This window comes from Thunnus albacares, chromosome 17 (genome assembly GCF_914725855.1).
Source record: "Thunnus albacares chromosome 17, fThuAlb1.1, whole genome shotgun sequence".
In the NCBI taxonomy this organism is placed as follows: Eukaryota; Metazoa; Chordata; class Actinopteri; order Scombriformes; family Scombridae; genus Thunnus; species Thunnus albacares.
Genome location: NC_058122.1, coordinates 5,169,444 through 5,183,254, shown reverse-complemented (window position 1 = coordinate 5,183,254; position 13,811 = coordinate 5,169,444). Strand labels below are relative to the sequence as shown.

At 39.3% G+C, this 13,811-nt stretch overlaps 1 protein-coding gene across 2 annotated transcripts in view; it reads right to left on the bottom strand.

The window, feature by feature from the left end:
- Positions 1–13,811, bottom strand: part of LOC122967450 (thyroid hormone receptor alpha) — a 130,286-nt gene that overhangs the window by 22,597 nt on the left and 93,878 nt on the right. The window contains exon 1 of one of the 2 annotated variants that reach the window (XM_044332121.1): positions 1,452–2,849. The exons of the other annotated variant lie outside the window; for it this stretch is intronic. Coding sequence (XP_044188056.1) covers positions 1,452–1,483 — 32 coding nt within the window. The 5' untranslated portion in view covers positions 1,484–2,849. Of the gene's footprint in view, positions 1–1,451; positions 2,850–13,811 lie in introns of those variants that run through there. 2 annotated transcript variants of the gene reach the window in all.

Sequence of the window (13,811 nt, the reverse complement as noted above, 5' to 3'; positions counted from 1 at the left end):
AGCTGGAAACATGGCTGGAAACCAAAACAATGAGTTGAAAAGAGGCTAGAAGGCTAAAAGGGAACTGCAGAGTTGGATGGTAATTAACTGTTCCCTAAACCTCGTCCTGCTTTCGTCTGTTTAACTTTTGGTCCTTACACAGCACATATGCAGCTCACAATGATAACAGTGGCAGATTTACTGCTCAAAATGTAAGAAATTTTTGAAACACTGGGTCATTGATTTCAGAAAGTAGTATACAAAAGCAGGCTTCTCATTTCTAGCCAGCAACCATTGATTTTGCCAGCTGAAATATCAACTGTCATGGGCAGATTTTTATCAGCTGTAGCTCACTAGCTAATTAAGTTAACATTAGTTTCACGAGTTGGTCGAAAACAGTGTCTCTCTGGCTGACTTTATTGTTTCCAGGGTTACTACTGCAGGTAGTAAGCTAGTTAGCCAGACATGCTAATGTTTGAAGTTTAAATTACAGAAGATATACATACTGTTTCATCCTTTCCTTACACTTTTGCTTTTGTATTTTGTATCCAAACTCGGCACCTTTCACATCACACATGGTTATTTGATCAGTTGTTAATATAAAAAAAAAACATTGATGAGTGCCACTTTAAAGCCACAGTGTTTGGTTCCCTAAATGGTAGCATTAAAAAAAAGACATTGTGGCAGACTGCAATGCATGCTGCTACAAAGCTTTGAATGGTGCTGTAATTACATAAACATATGACAGGTAGTGGCTTTAAATACACCACCCTGGGAACACGTTGTACTACAATTGCAACAAATGCTGTGGTTACAAAGACAGACACAGGAGCCAGTCTGTGGCTCCGTCCTGAGGGCATCAGCTGAAAGATCATCAGCAGGAAGATGCTGTGGTGGGGTGGGTGCTTCAATAGGAGGTTTGTTGTTAACTTAATAACTTTTTGGAATCATTAACATGCTTTAGCGACTGTTATCTCCCTCACAATGACAAAAGACAACAAAAAAGAAGACACATTTACATCACCTGACTGTCAGGTTTCAGGTCCTCCTACTAAACAAATAAGGTACCATGCTAATTTGAACACAATGTACTACTTTGGGGGAGTTTCCCAACTAAGTATTTTAGCAACAAGAATCATAGCAACAAATTAGTTTATGAAAAGTACTTCAAGAATCATGTGCATAACTAGATGATTTGTTTTATTTGAAAATGCCAGACATTTTATTAGATAAAAGTAATTTAATGTAATAATCATTTGGAAATCAAATTTGTGGACTACTAATAAATTTGTCTGAAAACAGTAAGGACAATAATGCAAACAGAAACAGACCTGTGCTTCTTAGGTGCACTTACCACACACAGACATTTCAATTCCATACATTATCTGTTTTAAACATGTGTTGCCAGCAGTGGTGCACACATTCAACATACACAAATCAACACAGACATATATTCACACAAATACACCAACCTGTTGATGCAGTACGGCTGTAAGATATGCATGTTGCTCCTTTTGCAGTAATTTCAGAAGCAGAGCAGAAACCCAGCAGCTCTTTTTTTTGCTGTTTCCGCCTCCCGGCAGTCTAGTTTGGTTAGTACATGTGTCCCTTTCAGCCTTGTTTACATGATATCAGACCGTTGTCACTCACACAGTAGATAGCTACAGTCTGAGTGTGGCTAACAGCTTTTGTTGATCTATAAACCTCTAGCAGGAGATCCTTAAATCCCCGGTCAGCCCCACGGTGAGCTAACCTCCCAGTGACCTGAGCGCTGAAGTCGATCTCACTGAAGTACACAAGAGTCAAACACAGCCTCAAGCTGTTGCTATCAGCTGAGATATCTGAGGCAATAGTCGCTCTCTGCCTCAGACTGGCTGCTGGCAGGAATGGCTACTCTGTTTATTTCCCTCTCCCCCCTCCCTCTTTCTCTCCCTCTCTGCCTTCCAGTTGCTTTCGTCCAGCCTCCACTGCCATCCCCTTGTCTCCCTCCATGTGAGTATGTGTGTGTGTGTGTGTGTGTGTTTCAGAATGTGTAGTTCCTCTGCCCATGACATACTCTCTGTCATCATAATACACCTCGTCAGTCTCTGGTCTACCTTTTACGAGGTGCTAGGTTGGATCAGACGGAGGAACGAACTCTCGAGGGTGCTGTTAGGGTTAGATTAAGGTTATGTCTCACTAGAGTTTCCCAAATTGTCCCTCCGGCTGATCCAATCTAGCGCCAACCTTTGTACAACCCCTCTCGCTCTCTATCACTTCCTGTCCCTGCTTTAATTTTGCCTTTCCTCTCTTCTTAACAGCCTGTCCTCTTCCTCTCTTCCTCCATTCTTTTGTCGTCCTCTATCCGTCTCTTGTCACCTGTCATCCCCACTGATATTTTTATACTTGACTCTTGTCACTTTCTCCCTTCATGCCCTCTTCCCTCTCCTCCTTCTATTTTGCTCTTTTCATTTTGTACCTCAGGAGAAAACAAAACAAAAAAAATTGCTTTGCCTCTCTACATTCAAACTCACTTAAGCTTTAATGCTAACTTGGTTACATAACAGCAGTCTGATGCAGTCTCCCCAGTACAGCTGAGTGAAGTCTTATGAGGACACAGAAATGCTTGATAACTCATCAATTGAATTAGATTGCACTATGATCTCTCTTTGCTCCGAGCGTAATCATAACCAGTTAATTATGGGGCTTTTTTCTCATCTTTATTCAAGAGCGTGGTCTTTCAATTTGAGAGCATGATTTATTGATTTTCACCTTCAGATTTTGTAATTCTTTCCCTCAAACCCTGCCCTCGCACTCAGATAGCTCCTGCTTGCACACAGATTTGCTCTGCTTCGGCTCAAACTGTACGCTTGCACTCAGATATATATTGTTGCTTGCACAGATTTCCTGCTCCAGCTTCAGCCCTTCTCCTCACACTCAGGCTGCTTCTGTGCAGCCGTGAAACGTCTGCTCTCAGATTTCTGCTCCGCTCTCGGTTTTTTGTGCAATAACCATGTCAAAATCCCCCGACCAATAGAATACCAGGTGTAGTGTTGACAAATGAAATGATCCCTGCCTCCTTGTGGGCGCCTTCACTTTACTTCTTAGAGCGTCCCGTACGGGCAGTTACTCTTTAACCAGGGTACATCCACTCCCAATCTCCAGGGCTTTATTAAATGTACTTCCCTTTATAATTAAAAGGACAGTTAATATGTATACCAATGCCTGCACATTTTCCCATAATAGCTACATATAATAGTACCGGTTGGGGGATTGTGACAGGGTTATTGTGCAAAGAATCTGAGCACAGAGCAGAAATCTGAGAGCAGATGTTTCAAGAGTGCACAGAAGCAGCCTGAGTGCCAGGAGAAGGCCTGAAGCTGGAGCAGGAAATCTGTGCAAGCAACAATATATATCTGAGTGAAAGTACACAGTTTGAGCAAAAGCAGAGCAAATCTGCATGCAAGCAAGGGCTATTTGAGTGCGAGGACAGGGTTTGAGGAAAAGAATTACAGAATCTAAACGTAAAATCAAGAAGCCATGCTCTCAAATTGAAAGACCACACTCCTGAATAAAGATAGGGAAAAAAAAGCCCCATAGTTATTGCAGAGGCCACAGTTGCAGTTGTATAAGCAGTGTGGTTGAATGATCACTAGCAGGGTGCATCTCAAGCAAAGAGCTACTACACAGCATGCTACGCACCGTCAAATACTGTAAAGTCTAATCTAAAGTCTAAAGTCTTCAAGTGCTTAAATAGAATCCTGGTCTTGGCTGGTACACACAAAACGGCTAATTGCTAATAAAGGCTAATAAAGGGTTAGACTTGCTTGTACTGTTTGTCATTAACACAAATTCCATCAGTACAACAACAACAGCATACTCAACACATTCTGCTTTCCTGAAGTACTGTTTTCATTTATTATTTCCAATTGCTTCTACTTTGATGTATATTTTTTACCTGTGTCAAACTACTGTCAATGAAACTAAACACCTCCTGCAGCTGTTTCACTTTAAAAGCCTTTAATGAAAGGAGCGATTATGCTATTTTAGCCGCTACAGGGCTTTTAACATGAAATACTCATGCAAGAAGTGTCTAGTTTGGTTTCACTTAACACTGATCAAAAGAACAGCAAAGAGGAGACCATTGGACTTGTGGCTTCTTATTAAGAAGTAAACCATGACTCTTGCTGCACTGGTGGAACTACTACTTTGGAAAATACATTAACTTGACATTTTCAAGGCAACAGGTAAACATGGCGTAGGTTTTGAAACATGAGAAACAAAGAGAAATCTTTCTAAAATATGATCAAATGTAGAATACTTAGCCAACAGGTACATACTTCTCTGTAATATAAGCCTGTTTCAAATAAAGGTTCCGACTTTCTCTGCAATTTAATCAATACATTCTCAAATATTTGAAAGTCTTCTGTATAAAGTTTGCACTTATTACTGAGGACAGGCAGGGTAGAATCCTACGGAGACAGTTCACATGATGAAAACCTCTGAAATAAGCTGAGACTCAATAATGGAGTCCAGCCATCCAACTATAAATGACATTAAGTAATAAATACAATCTCAGCTTAAAATGATGGCAAAATGCCTGTCAATTTAACATTTATATGCAACAGCAAGGCGAGAGGGGATATGAGGACAACAGTTGGGGCAATGGGACTGCAGCCTGAGCAGTACAGTGATATTGTTCACAGGACACAAAGTCATCGATAAAGAAGTGGTGACGATGAGCAAAAACTCAATCTTTTCTATAGAGGATGGGGTAAAGAGTGCTGTGAAGTGACTTTTGTAATTGTTAATCTTGTAGGCATTAGATTTGGTCAAAATTTCATCCTCTCTGATGCTTATTCCTTCCAAATAAAGGTTCTTAGATCATTAAATAATGTTACCTGACATTCACAGTTCAATTATTTAAAAAAAAAACAATAAACCTTCCAGGATATTTTATTTTTTTCTTTTCTGTATAGATTTAAAAGAATTGTTTAACTGTCACTTTTATTCAAATGGTGAATATTTCCTTTTGGATTTATCTTCTCTTTGTCTCCTTTATTTCCTCCCCTCACTTCCGCTAGCGTCTCTTCCATTTTACTGACAATGTCACCCTTTTGTTAAGCCTCAACCAAGCACTGACAGTTTTAGCAACACCTCAAGGTAAATTCCACAGCGTCAGTTATCCGTCAAATGCGTTGGTGACTAAAGAGTAGGAAACAGCGTTGAAAATGTCGATTTGAAGAAAAGAAAGCCGAGACGCTGCTTTTCCATTCAGGTTTCTGGTGTATAACTAATGGTTTTATTAAGAGTGACTTTAAATGACTGAGCAGTGGTTCAGTGTCCTGCAGAAATCACATGGCTGTTGTTAGACACACTGGGTAACCAGTTGGTTGCAGGGTGTCACAAACTAATCGACCATGTCATCTGTAGTCATGTGTAAAAGTTCAAAAGCCTACATGGCAGTGATGAGTCATTTGCTTAAAAATGGGGTCTGACCTCAGTGACTCTGAAAGTGTTCATCAAACTTTTGAACATTAGAATATCATTTGCATTTCTCTCCTGCCCTCCTGTTGTCTGTCTTTATTGACCCTTTCATTGTATTTCATTGTATGTCATTTTAAAACTTGACTTTTTAGTATGTGTTGTTGTTAAGTACTCTGTATTGTGTTGTGACATTGTTTTATTGGTGGATGTGTACTGTATTAGGCGGTGTGTGTTAATTAAGATATGTAATTGTATTCTAATTCTAGCTTGTCTTTTTAACATTTGGCAAGGGACAGCAGATTAAAATGAGCCTTTTAGGAGAACTCTGGCTAAGTCACAGTTCTTCTTCCTGTTGATGAATGAGCAGTATCCCTGCTAAACAAATAAATACATTACATGAAATACAGTTGCTCTCCTACACACACACACACACACACACACACACACACACACACATATACGGACCTACTGTATACACTGTTATGTGCTGGCAAATTCATGTTGCATTGCGCTGGTGACCTCTTTTTCTAGAGGTCAATAAAAAGGCAGCCAGATTGAATGGATACAGTTGCATACTACAAAATCATAATCTATATATCAAATGCAAGCACAGTATATAAATAAATAATTTTACATACATACTAAATACATAGTCAAATATTGAATGTTAATGCTGTATCCTTCTGCTAGGGGTCCTCTAGAAATATTGCTTTTGTTCAGACTTTGGATTTTCTGTGACTTTTGCATTCTCTGCTTGTCTCCTCTGAGCACGTATTTATTCAACTGCTACAAGTGAAATTTTAGACAAGTAGCATAAAGTCATTTTCTGACACCATTCTCATGTATGTACCCTAAATATGGAGCTACCACCGGTGCTCGGTTAGCTTAGACTTGAAACAGCAGGAAACAGCTGTCCTGGCTCTGTGTCAATTTTACATTTAGTTTTTTGTACAAACAAGATATATTGTGTTAAATAATGAGCTTTAGAGGTAGTGGTAGGTGATTTTTGTTACCTTTGGACAAAACAAGGTTAGCTGTTTTCAGTCTTTGTGCTAAATTAAGCTAACCAGCTTCTTGATGTAGCTTCATATTTATGGTACAGACATGAGAGTGGTATCAATCTTCTCATCAAATTCTCAGCATGAAATCAAACTACTCCATTAAGAATAGAAGTTTTTTATAATATTTCTTTGAGCTTAAATGTGCACTTTCATTTCACAGCTCAGTAGGTCTAAGTTGGCTAACTGTAGCTTTTACAGTAAGTTTTTGAAAATGAACAATGGAGCAGATGTATGTTAAATCCTTGTGTCTGAACATACATGTGATTAATCATGTGATGTCATCTTTAGTATGCTCTAGTGTGAGCTGTCATAAATTAAAGCTTACTGCACTATATTTAACTATACAGGAGTAAGTTGCTTGTGTATGTCACTATATCTTCTACTACTCTTTAGTTGGTTATGTAGAGCATTCTTGAATGTAATTCCCAGAAAAAACAGCAGCCAGGATTTCATGATGGAACCACAGCATTGAAGTGAAGAGCCTAAAAATCCAGCTCAGTTGACCAAAATGCCACTTTCATGTGTGAAACTGAGACTACATCTACATGAATCCAGCTAAATTCTTAAATGCTTTTGAGCAAAAATGACATGCGTCCACAGCAGGAGTTTCAGCTCGTTTCTGCAAACAACCTCTGTCCACATTAAAGTGCCAAAGCAGGTAATTCATATGGTATTCTATTTTTGTTTCCGCAGAAGCTTAAACATTTTGTTTAATGCAAGCAAATTGCAACAATTTCTTCTAGGTTCGTTTAACTCTAAATAAGCTATCGAAACAGACAATAAAGAGAACAACACTTGCATGAAACCGTCTGCCATTGTCGTTATTATCGTTGTGTTTCTTCTTCCTCTTCTGGAGTCTGTATTTGTCATGAAACACCAGTAGACCTTCATGTCAAACTTTGAGAAGTCTGAAAAGAGTCTTCCCAAGTACTACACATGATGTTGTTATATGGTATCTGTTGTAAATGCCCCAGATGAAGGAATGTGACCACCAGTGGTCCTCTGTAGGCCACTGGTGGTAGACCAAAGGAGGTCACGTGATGTTGTTATATAGTATCTGTTGTAAATGCCCTAAATGAAGGAATGTGACCACCAGTAGTCCTCTGCAGGCCTTGTGGTTTTGGGTAGAGATACTCTCCTAGAACGTAGCCACTCATGATGTTTTCAATGGCACAGCTGTAGAACTTCCTGAGACTCTGTTGGCCTAAACCAAACTTCCTGATACACTCACAGCTGTGCCTTCTTAACCACAGATCCTGAGTGTATATCCTATGACAGGATCAGACTTAAAAGCGCTGACTCTCTCTTTCTGCGGGAGAAATGCTAGCCTGTAATCCACCAGCACCTGCTTGGTTTTGGGAGAGGTTATCTGCCTGGCACCGCTGCGGCAGATCTCTTTACATCTGCTCCACGGGCTGACGCTTTGCCTCTGGAGATCAAGTCAACAACTGTTGTGCTGTTGGCAAGCTTCACGGTGACGCTGCAGGCATGTGTGGCCTCGCTCGCAGTCATGCATCCAAAAAGAGGACATTGAGTACTTGAGAGGACAAAAAGACTGATTTACGTAGTTATTTTTTAAAGTTGATTAGGTTCAAAGACTACGCAGGCTCTCATGTGATGGATAACTGTCACGCTTCAATTAGATGGCATCCTGGCATTAAATTTCATTGGGGAGAAACCCTGCCTGCAACCATGACAATGTTGTGACATATTGCTGTCTAGTCACATGAAGCCAGGGGTTAGCTAGGATGCAGTCATGTGTGGTCATGTGGTAAGGTGTTGAAAGTGGTGCACAAAGGCCCAAAGGCCATAATCACTGGAGTTGTTCTCACCGCAAGATGGGGATCACAGTGCGGGGACAAGGTGTAGTGTAGATTTGTTTCACTAGTGTGCCCCAGGTGGCAACATTGTTTTCTATCAACACACAAACACGACTTCCACACTGTGGTCTTCTGGCAAAGACCATGGTATGCTTTCAAGGTTGTGTTCTTCAGTTCTGGGAGCTCTGAGACACAGAGAAAGAGCTTTGTCGCCCATCACTTTGAGGTCACATTAAGGACATTGGCCGTCTCATCGGATGCACATAGTTTCAATTTTGACCTCTCTGAGTATTGAGCACAGTGGCAAGTTGTAAAATCAGAGAAATATGCAATGCCCAAGGTAGCCCTGCCACAATGTTTGGTGTCTCTGTTCCCCCCAGAGGAAAACAAGACTAGAATGAGCATCAGTCGTGACCATTACTTCCTTTATCCAGTGTAGTATGTGGGATGCCTCATGACTAGTGTGTCAGAAGTTTTTTGGCTTCTTTTGCCTAGTTTGACAATTTCTACAACATGTTCTGTGATGTTGCTTCATAGGAGCAAAGAGTGCTCTATCAAGCACAACTGTAAACATGGTGAACAAGTGAAAGTGAAGTTGATCTCCATCTTCATCTTCTCGATCACCATCATGATTAATGTCAGGAAAGTAACGAAAGACTACAAACTACGATCGGTCGTATAATTCAGCGTGTACTCTGTAGTGTTCCTTGACCAAGTCACAGCATAAAATTATGACTCAGCGATTGCCTTTTCTGGCACAATCACCATCTCGAAGGACAAAAATATTGTGTTCTTCTGTTATTTCTAGTGGTAAAACATTTATACTAATTATTATAGACTTAATTTGTAAGGACATCTCCATTTACCATATTGTGGTTTTATTTCAAAGACAGAAAAAAACAGGTTTTGATAATCTAAAAGATATCCAATCCAAAATAACGTATCTATATACATCTATCTTAAATATGTCCTTACATTAAAACAAACACTTTCTGAAGCTCTTACCCATTTGTACAGCTTGTCTGCTTTGAAAATGAGTAACAATTATTTTATATATATATATACACACACATACACATACACACACACACACACACACACATATATATATATGTATATATTCATATTTAAAAATCACAATGGAAAAGGAGAAAAAAAAAGCAAAAACAAAACCCAGGTAGAAAATGAACAACATGTCTAAGACACAAACACCTCTCTGTCTTGAATTAAAGCATGGTAAACATCAGGAAAGATTTAATCACATCTTGGTATAAAAAGTCCTACTACTACTTACTTCATTACTTAACTTCATTGTTTGCCTGTCACACAAGTCAAATGACCAAGGGGCTTGTGAATTAATACACAGCTGTTTGCTTGTGCTCCTTCAGCTAATGAACTCAATGTACAACAACTTTTGAAAGGGGGTGGAGGAGGGATATGACTTCTTTGTGCATTTTACCCACAGAGTCATTCTGTTCCTGGTAAAGTCATCAGTTTCTTAGGAAATATACATAATGCTGGCAGGAAAAACAGGAAGTGAGCATTCTCTCAAATGGGGTACTTTTCTTTTAAAAATCTGTACATACTGAATGCGTACTGGCGCAACTTTTACTTTTTTACACTGGAGTTGAATGTATAGAAAAGAATTGAAAGTGTTGTTATGGCTACAATAATACCCATGTTTATACCATGATTATAAATCTGACTGCTTATGGTAGTTTTAAAGCACAGAGCGCTGAGTGACTGCCACCACCAGTGCCTGTTTCCAGTAAAAGCACCCAAGAATAGCACCTAAGAATAATGTGTTTTGGCTCTTTAACAGTGATGAAATCAGCTCCTTTGTGATCTGTAGGACAAGAAATGAAATGAACAAGAAATAATCATCCAAAGCAACATGCTGATATGTAAGTGTCTGCATTCAAAGCAAATCCTTGCTTTTATGTCATTGCATTATTCTAAACTGCCTATGAAATAGCCCAGTCATTGTTCACAGCCATTAAACAGATAGCAAATCCCTACAGTATGTAAGCCGCCTTGCTGCTTTGATTGAGTTGTTAATATACCTTGAAAAAAATCATTCTGATTCTACTGGAGACCAGGAAAACATAGTCAACGTGATAATGGTTAGACACTCCCCTTAAATTAAACACACCTGCCAAACAAGCCATCTCTGCTTCAGAACTACATGATCCTTCATGACGTCCATGTTGTTTCACTGAAATGAACACTTGTGACAAAGCCATCCATGAACTTTCCAATGGACTAGGAAGGATTAAACAAGACTACTGTAAGAGTCTACAACCATGCTAGCAGCTCTGTGTGGCTGCATTATATCCTAGCATTAGCATGCTAACATGCTCATAATGACGATGCTAACATGCCGATGTTTAGCAGGTATGTTTACAATCTTGACCGTCCTATTTTAGTTTGTTAATTAGCGCTAAACACAAAGTATAGCTGAGACTGATGATTTAGTCATGAATCAAAGTAGAGGAAAGAATCCTTATTAATAGTTGTTGATAGATGAGATACTTATAAATCCCAAAGGGGAATAAAAATGTTACAGCAGCCAACAATGAGCTAAAAAACAATGTGGTAAAAAAGATAAAAGTAACAAATGCAATTAAAGGCTAAATTATATACAATAACTAAATAAACTACTCAAATATTAAGAAAACAAATATAACAAAGAATGGGATGGTCAGGTGGATATAAGGAAACATCCTTTGTTTCTCTCTGCTCTTTTTATAAGCAAAGATTTATGTAAAAAACATTCCAGTAGGGCTCCACATTAAGATGCTTACATCATTTAAAATGACAAGCGCTGCTGGCAGGTGTAGCTAATTAACATTTATGCCATTAGTAACATACCAAAAAGCCAAAATCAAACTTACGTATACTAACTAATGTTTAGTTAGCTCTTTGCAAGCCAGTGTCTGCAGTTGTCCAAAGACTGTTTGATAGAGAAGGAGGCATCACTCTGTGACTTCAGTCAATGAATACAAGATGAGCATTTCTGCAGTCCAACAGCAGAGTCTTCTCTAGTAAAATGATCTTGCTTATTATGTCACATCAATGTTAGTAGTCAGAATCTCCAAGTTTCATGAACATCATATCAATAACTTCCAGTATTTGGAGGAATTAGCTCATGTAAAATAAAACGTGTCTAAGCAAGTAGGCTACACTTGTTATTTCAGTGTGACAGGTACATTTAACCATCATTTAATACCTTCTACCATTGTGTTATATACAAATGTACTACAGTGGATTCAATGAGGGACTCAAAGAAGTCGGAGTTGACACTGGATTCAGAATCGATAAACATGTATCAAACCCCACTCCCATAAAAAAAAAATCAGATTAATTAAATAAGGGTACTATTGTGAAACAAGCCTGGATCAAAGATTGGGCCCTTCAGCTGTGTCCTCTCACCTCTGTTTAGTAAAACCCAGTCTGACGACTCAGTGATGCCCAGAAACCAATGATTAGTATTCTGCATCACAAATAGCTACAAATGGATATCCTAACACAACAATACACTCATTTACTATATAAAATGAAGCTCTTAAAAGCACTTTAACAGACGTTGACATACTAATGCACACACACACACACACACACACACACACACACACACACACACACACACACACACACACACACACACAGTAACAACCCGTCTATTTAGATGTTAATTGAATTGCAGTGGTGAAAGCCAACTGTCTCCTGTGATATTCAGAGGCTTCACACTGCTAATTCTGACGCGCGCACACTTACACACACACACACACACACACACACACACACACACACACACACACAAACAAAATTCTATTTCAGCATCCCACATCCAGCCTCAGGCTATGTGAAGTTTTGCATCAATGTCTCTGTGTTGGTGGATGTGTGTATGTGCGCGTCTATCCAGAGTGGGAGGGGTCAGGGCATGAGGCAGCGCTCGCAAGAACACGTGCATGCTCAATGAGACTGAGAAACGCACACACACACACACACACACACACACACACACACACACACACACACACACACACGCACATGCGCACAAACACAAAGCGACAATCCCCTGGTGATGTCACATACTGAGGCGTCCTGAGCTGTCCTCTGCTTTCTGTGGCTCCATCTGCCCTCACTATTCCTAATCCAGCTCTCTCCACTACACTAATCCACACACACACACACACACACACACACACACACACACACATACACACACACACACACACACACATACACTCACACACTCCTATAACTGTATAAATATCCCCCTACACACACATCCGACCATCTCTGCTGGCGGAAAACCAAATGAGCAACAACATGGAACGAGCTTTAGCGTACTAATTAAACACAAAAACACCCCAAAAATCTGTAAAAACAACAACAGCCCTACATACATCACTTATCTGGATATGAGCATACAATACATCATCATCATCATCGTCATCATCATCATCAGCTCTATTCACATGAAGTAGTAGTACTCAGTGAGTAATTGTCAGTGCCCTCCAGGCCAGAGAGAAATCTAAATATACATGTATTACTTTACTTCTGTGATTCTTTTTGTCCCCAAATCATTATAAATGTTATGTTTCTGAGTCAAACTTCAACCTTACTACACCATTGTAATTTGGCCTGTATTGTATCTGTCCTATCAGGATCTTGCCTTGTTGAGTTGTTGATTTAGTATCAGTTGTTGATTTAATTTTTAAAATGCACTTAATAACTGTAATTACATTAAAACACTATCTCAGTTGGGATACTGTTCTCTCCATGTAACAGTTAAGTCAAGGATTTGCAATTTTCAGAGACAACGTGCTAAATGCACAAACACATCTTAGTTTAGCGTATTAGCATGCTTACATTAGCTAATTTCCACTAAACATGATCTACAGCCGAGGATGATGGGAATGTCATTACTTTTGCAGGTATTTGGTCATAAACTAAAGTATTGGGCAAATTAAAACTGTTATTGTAATGATTATATTGCTAGTGGAAAAGTCAAGGCATCAGCACATTATACTTCATCCTGTGGGGAACATCTGTACCAAATTTCATGCCAATCCATCAAACAGTTGTTAAAACATTTCACTCATAACTGCATATGTGAACCTGAAGGTGGAAAAAGTCAAGGCATCACCAACGTAATTAAGATTCATTGTCTGGGGACCATGAATGTCTGTAGTAAATCTCATCTTATATCCATCTAATAGTTGTTGAGAGACCAGAGTTGGAGCAAAGAACACATTACAGCTGTTTTCAAGTCCTTACATTGGTTGCCTGTCAGTTTCCTTATTGATTTTAAAATTCTTTGGCTTGTTTTTAAAGCGTTTCATGGTCTTGCACCGGCGTACATGTCTCACATGCTTACAATGTATGAAACAGTGCAGCCCCTCAGGTCCTCTGGTGAGAGTCTGTTAGTTGTTCCAAAGTGCAGGACTGAAACCTGGTGAGGCAGCTTTTAGCTTTT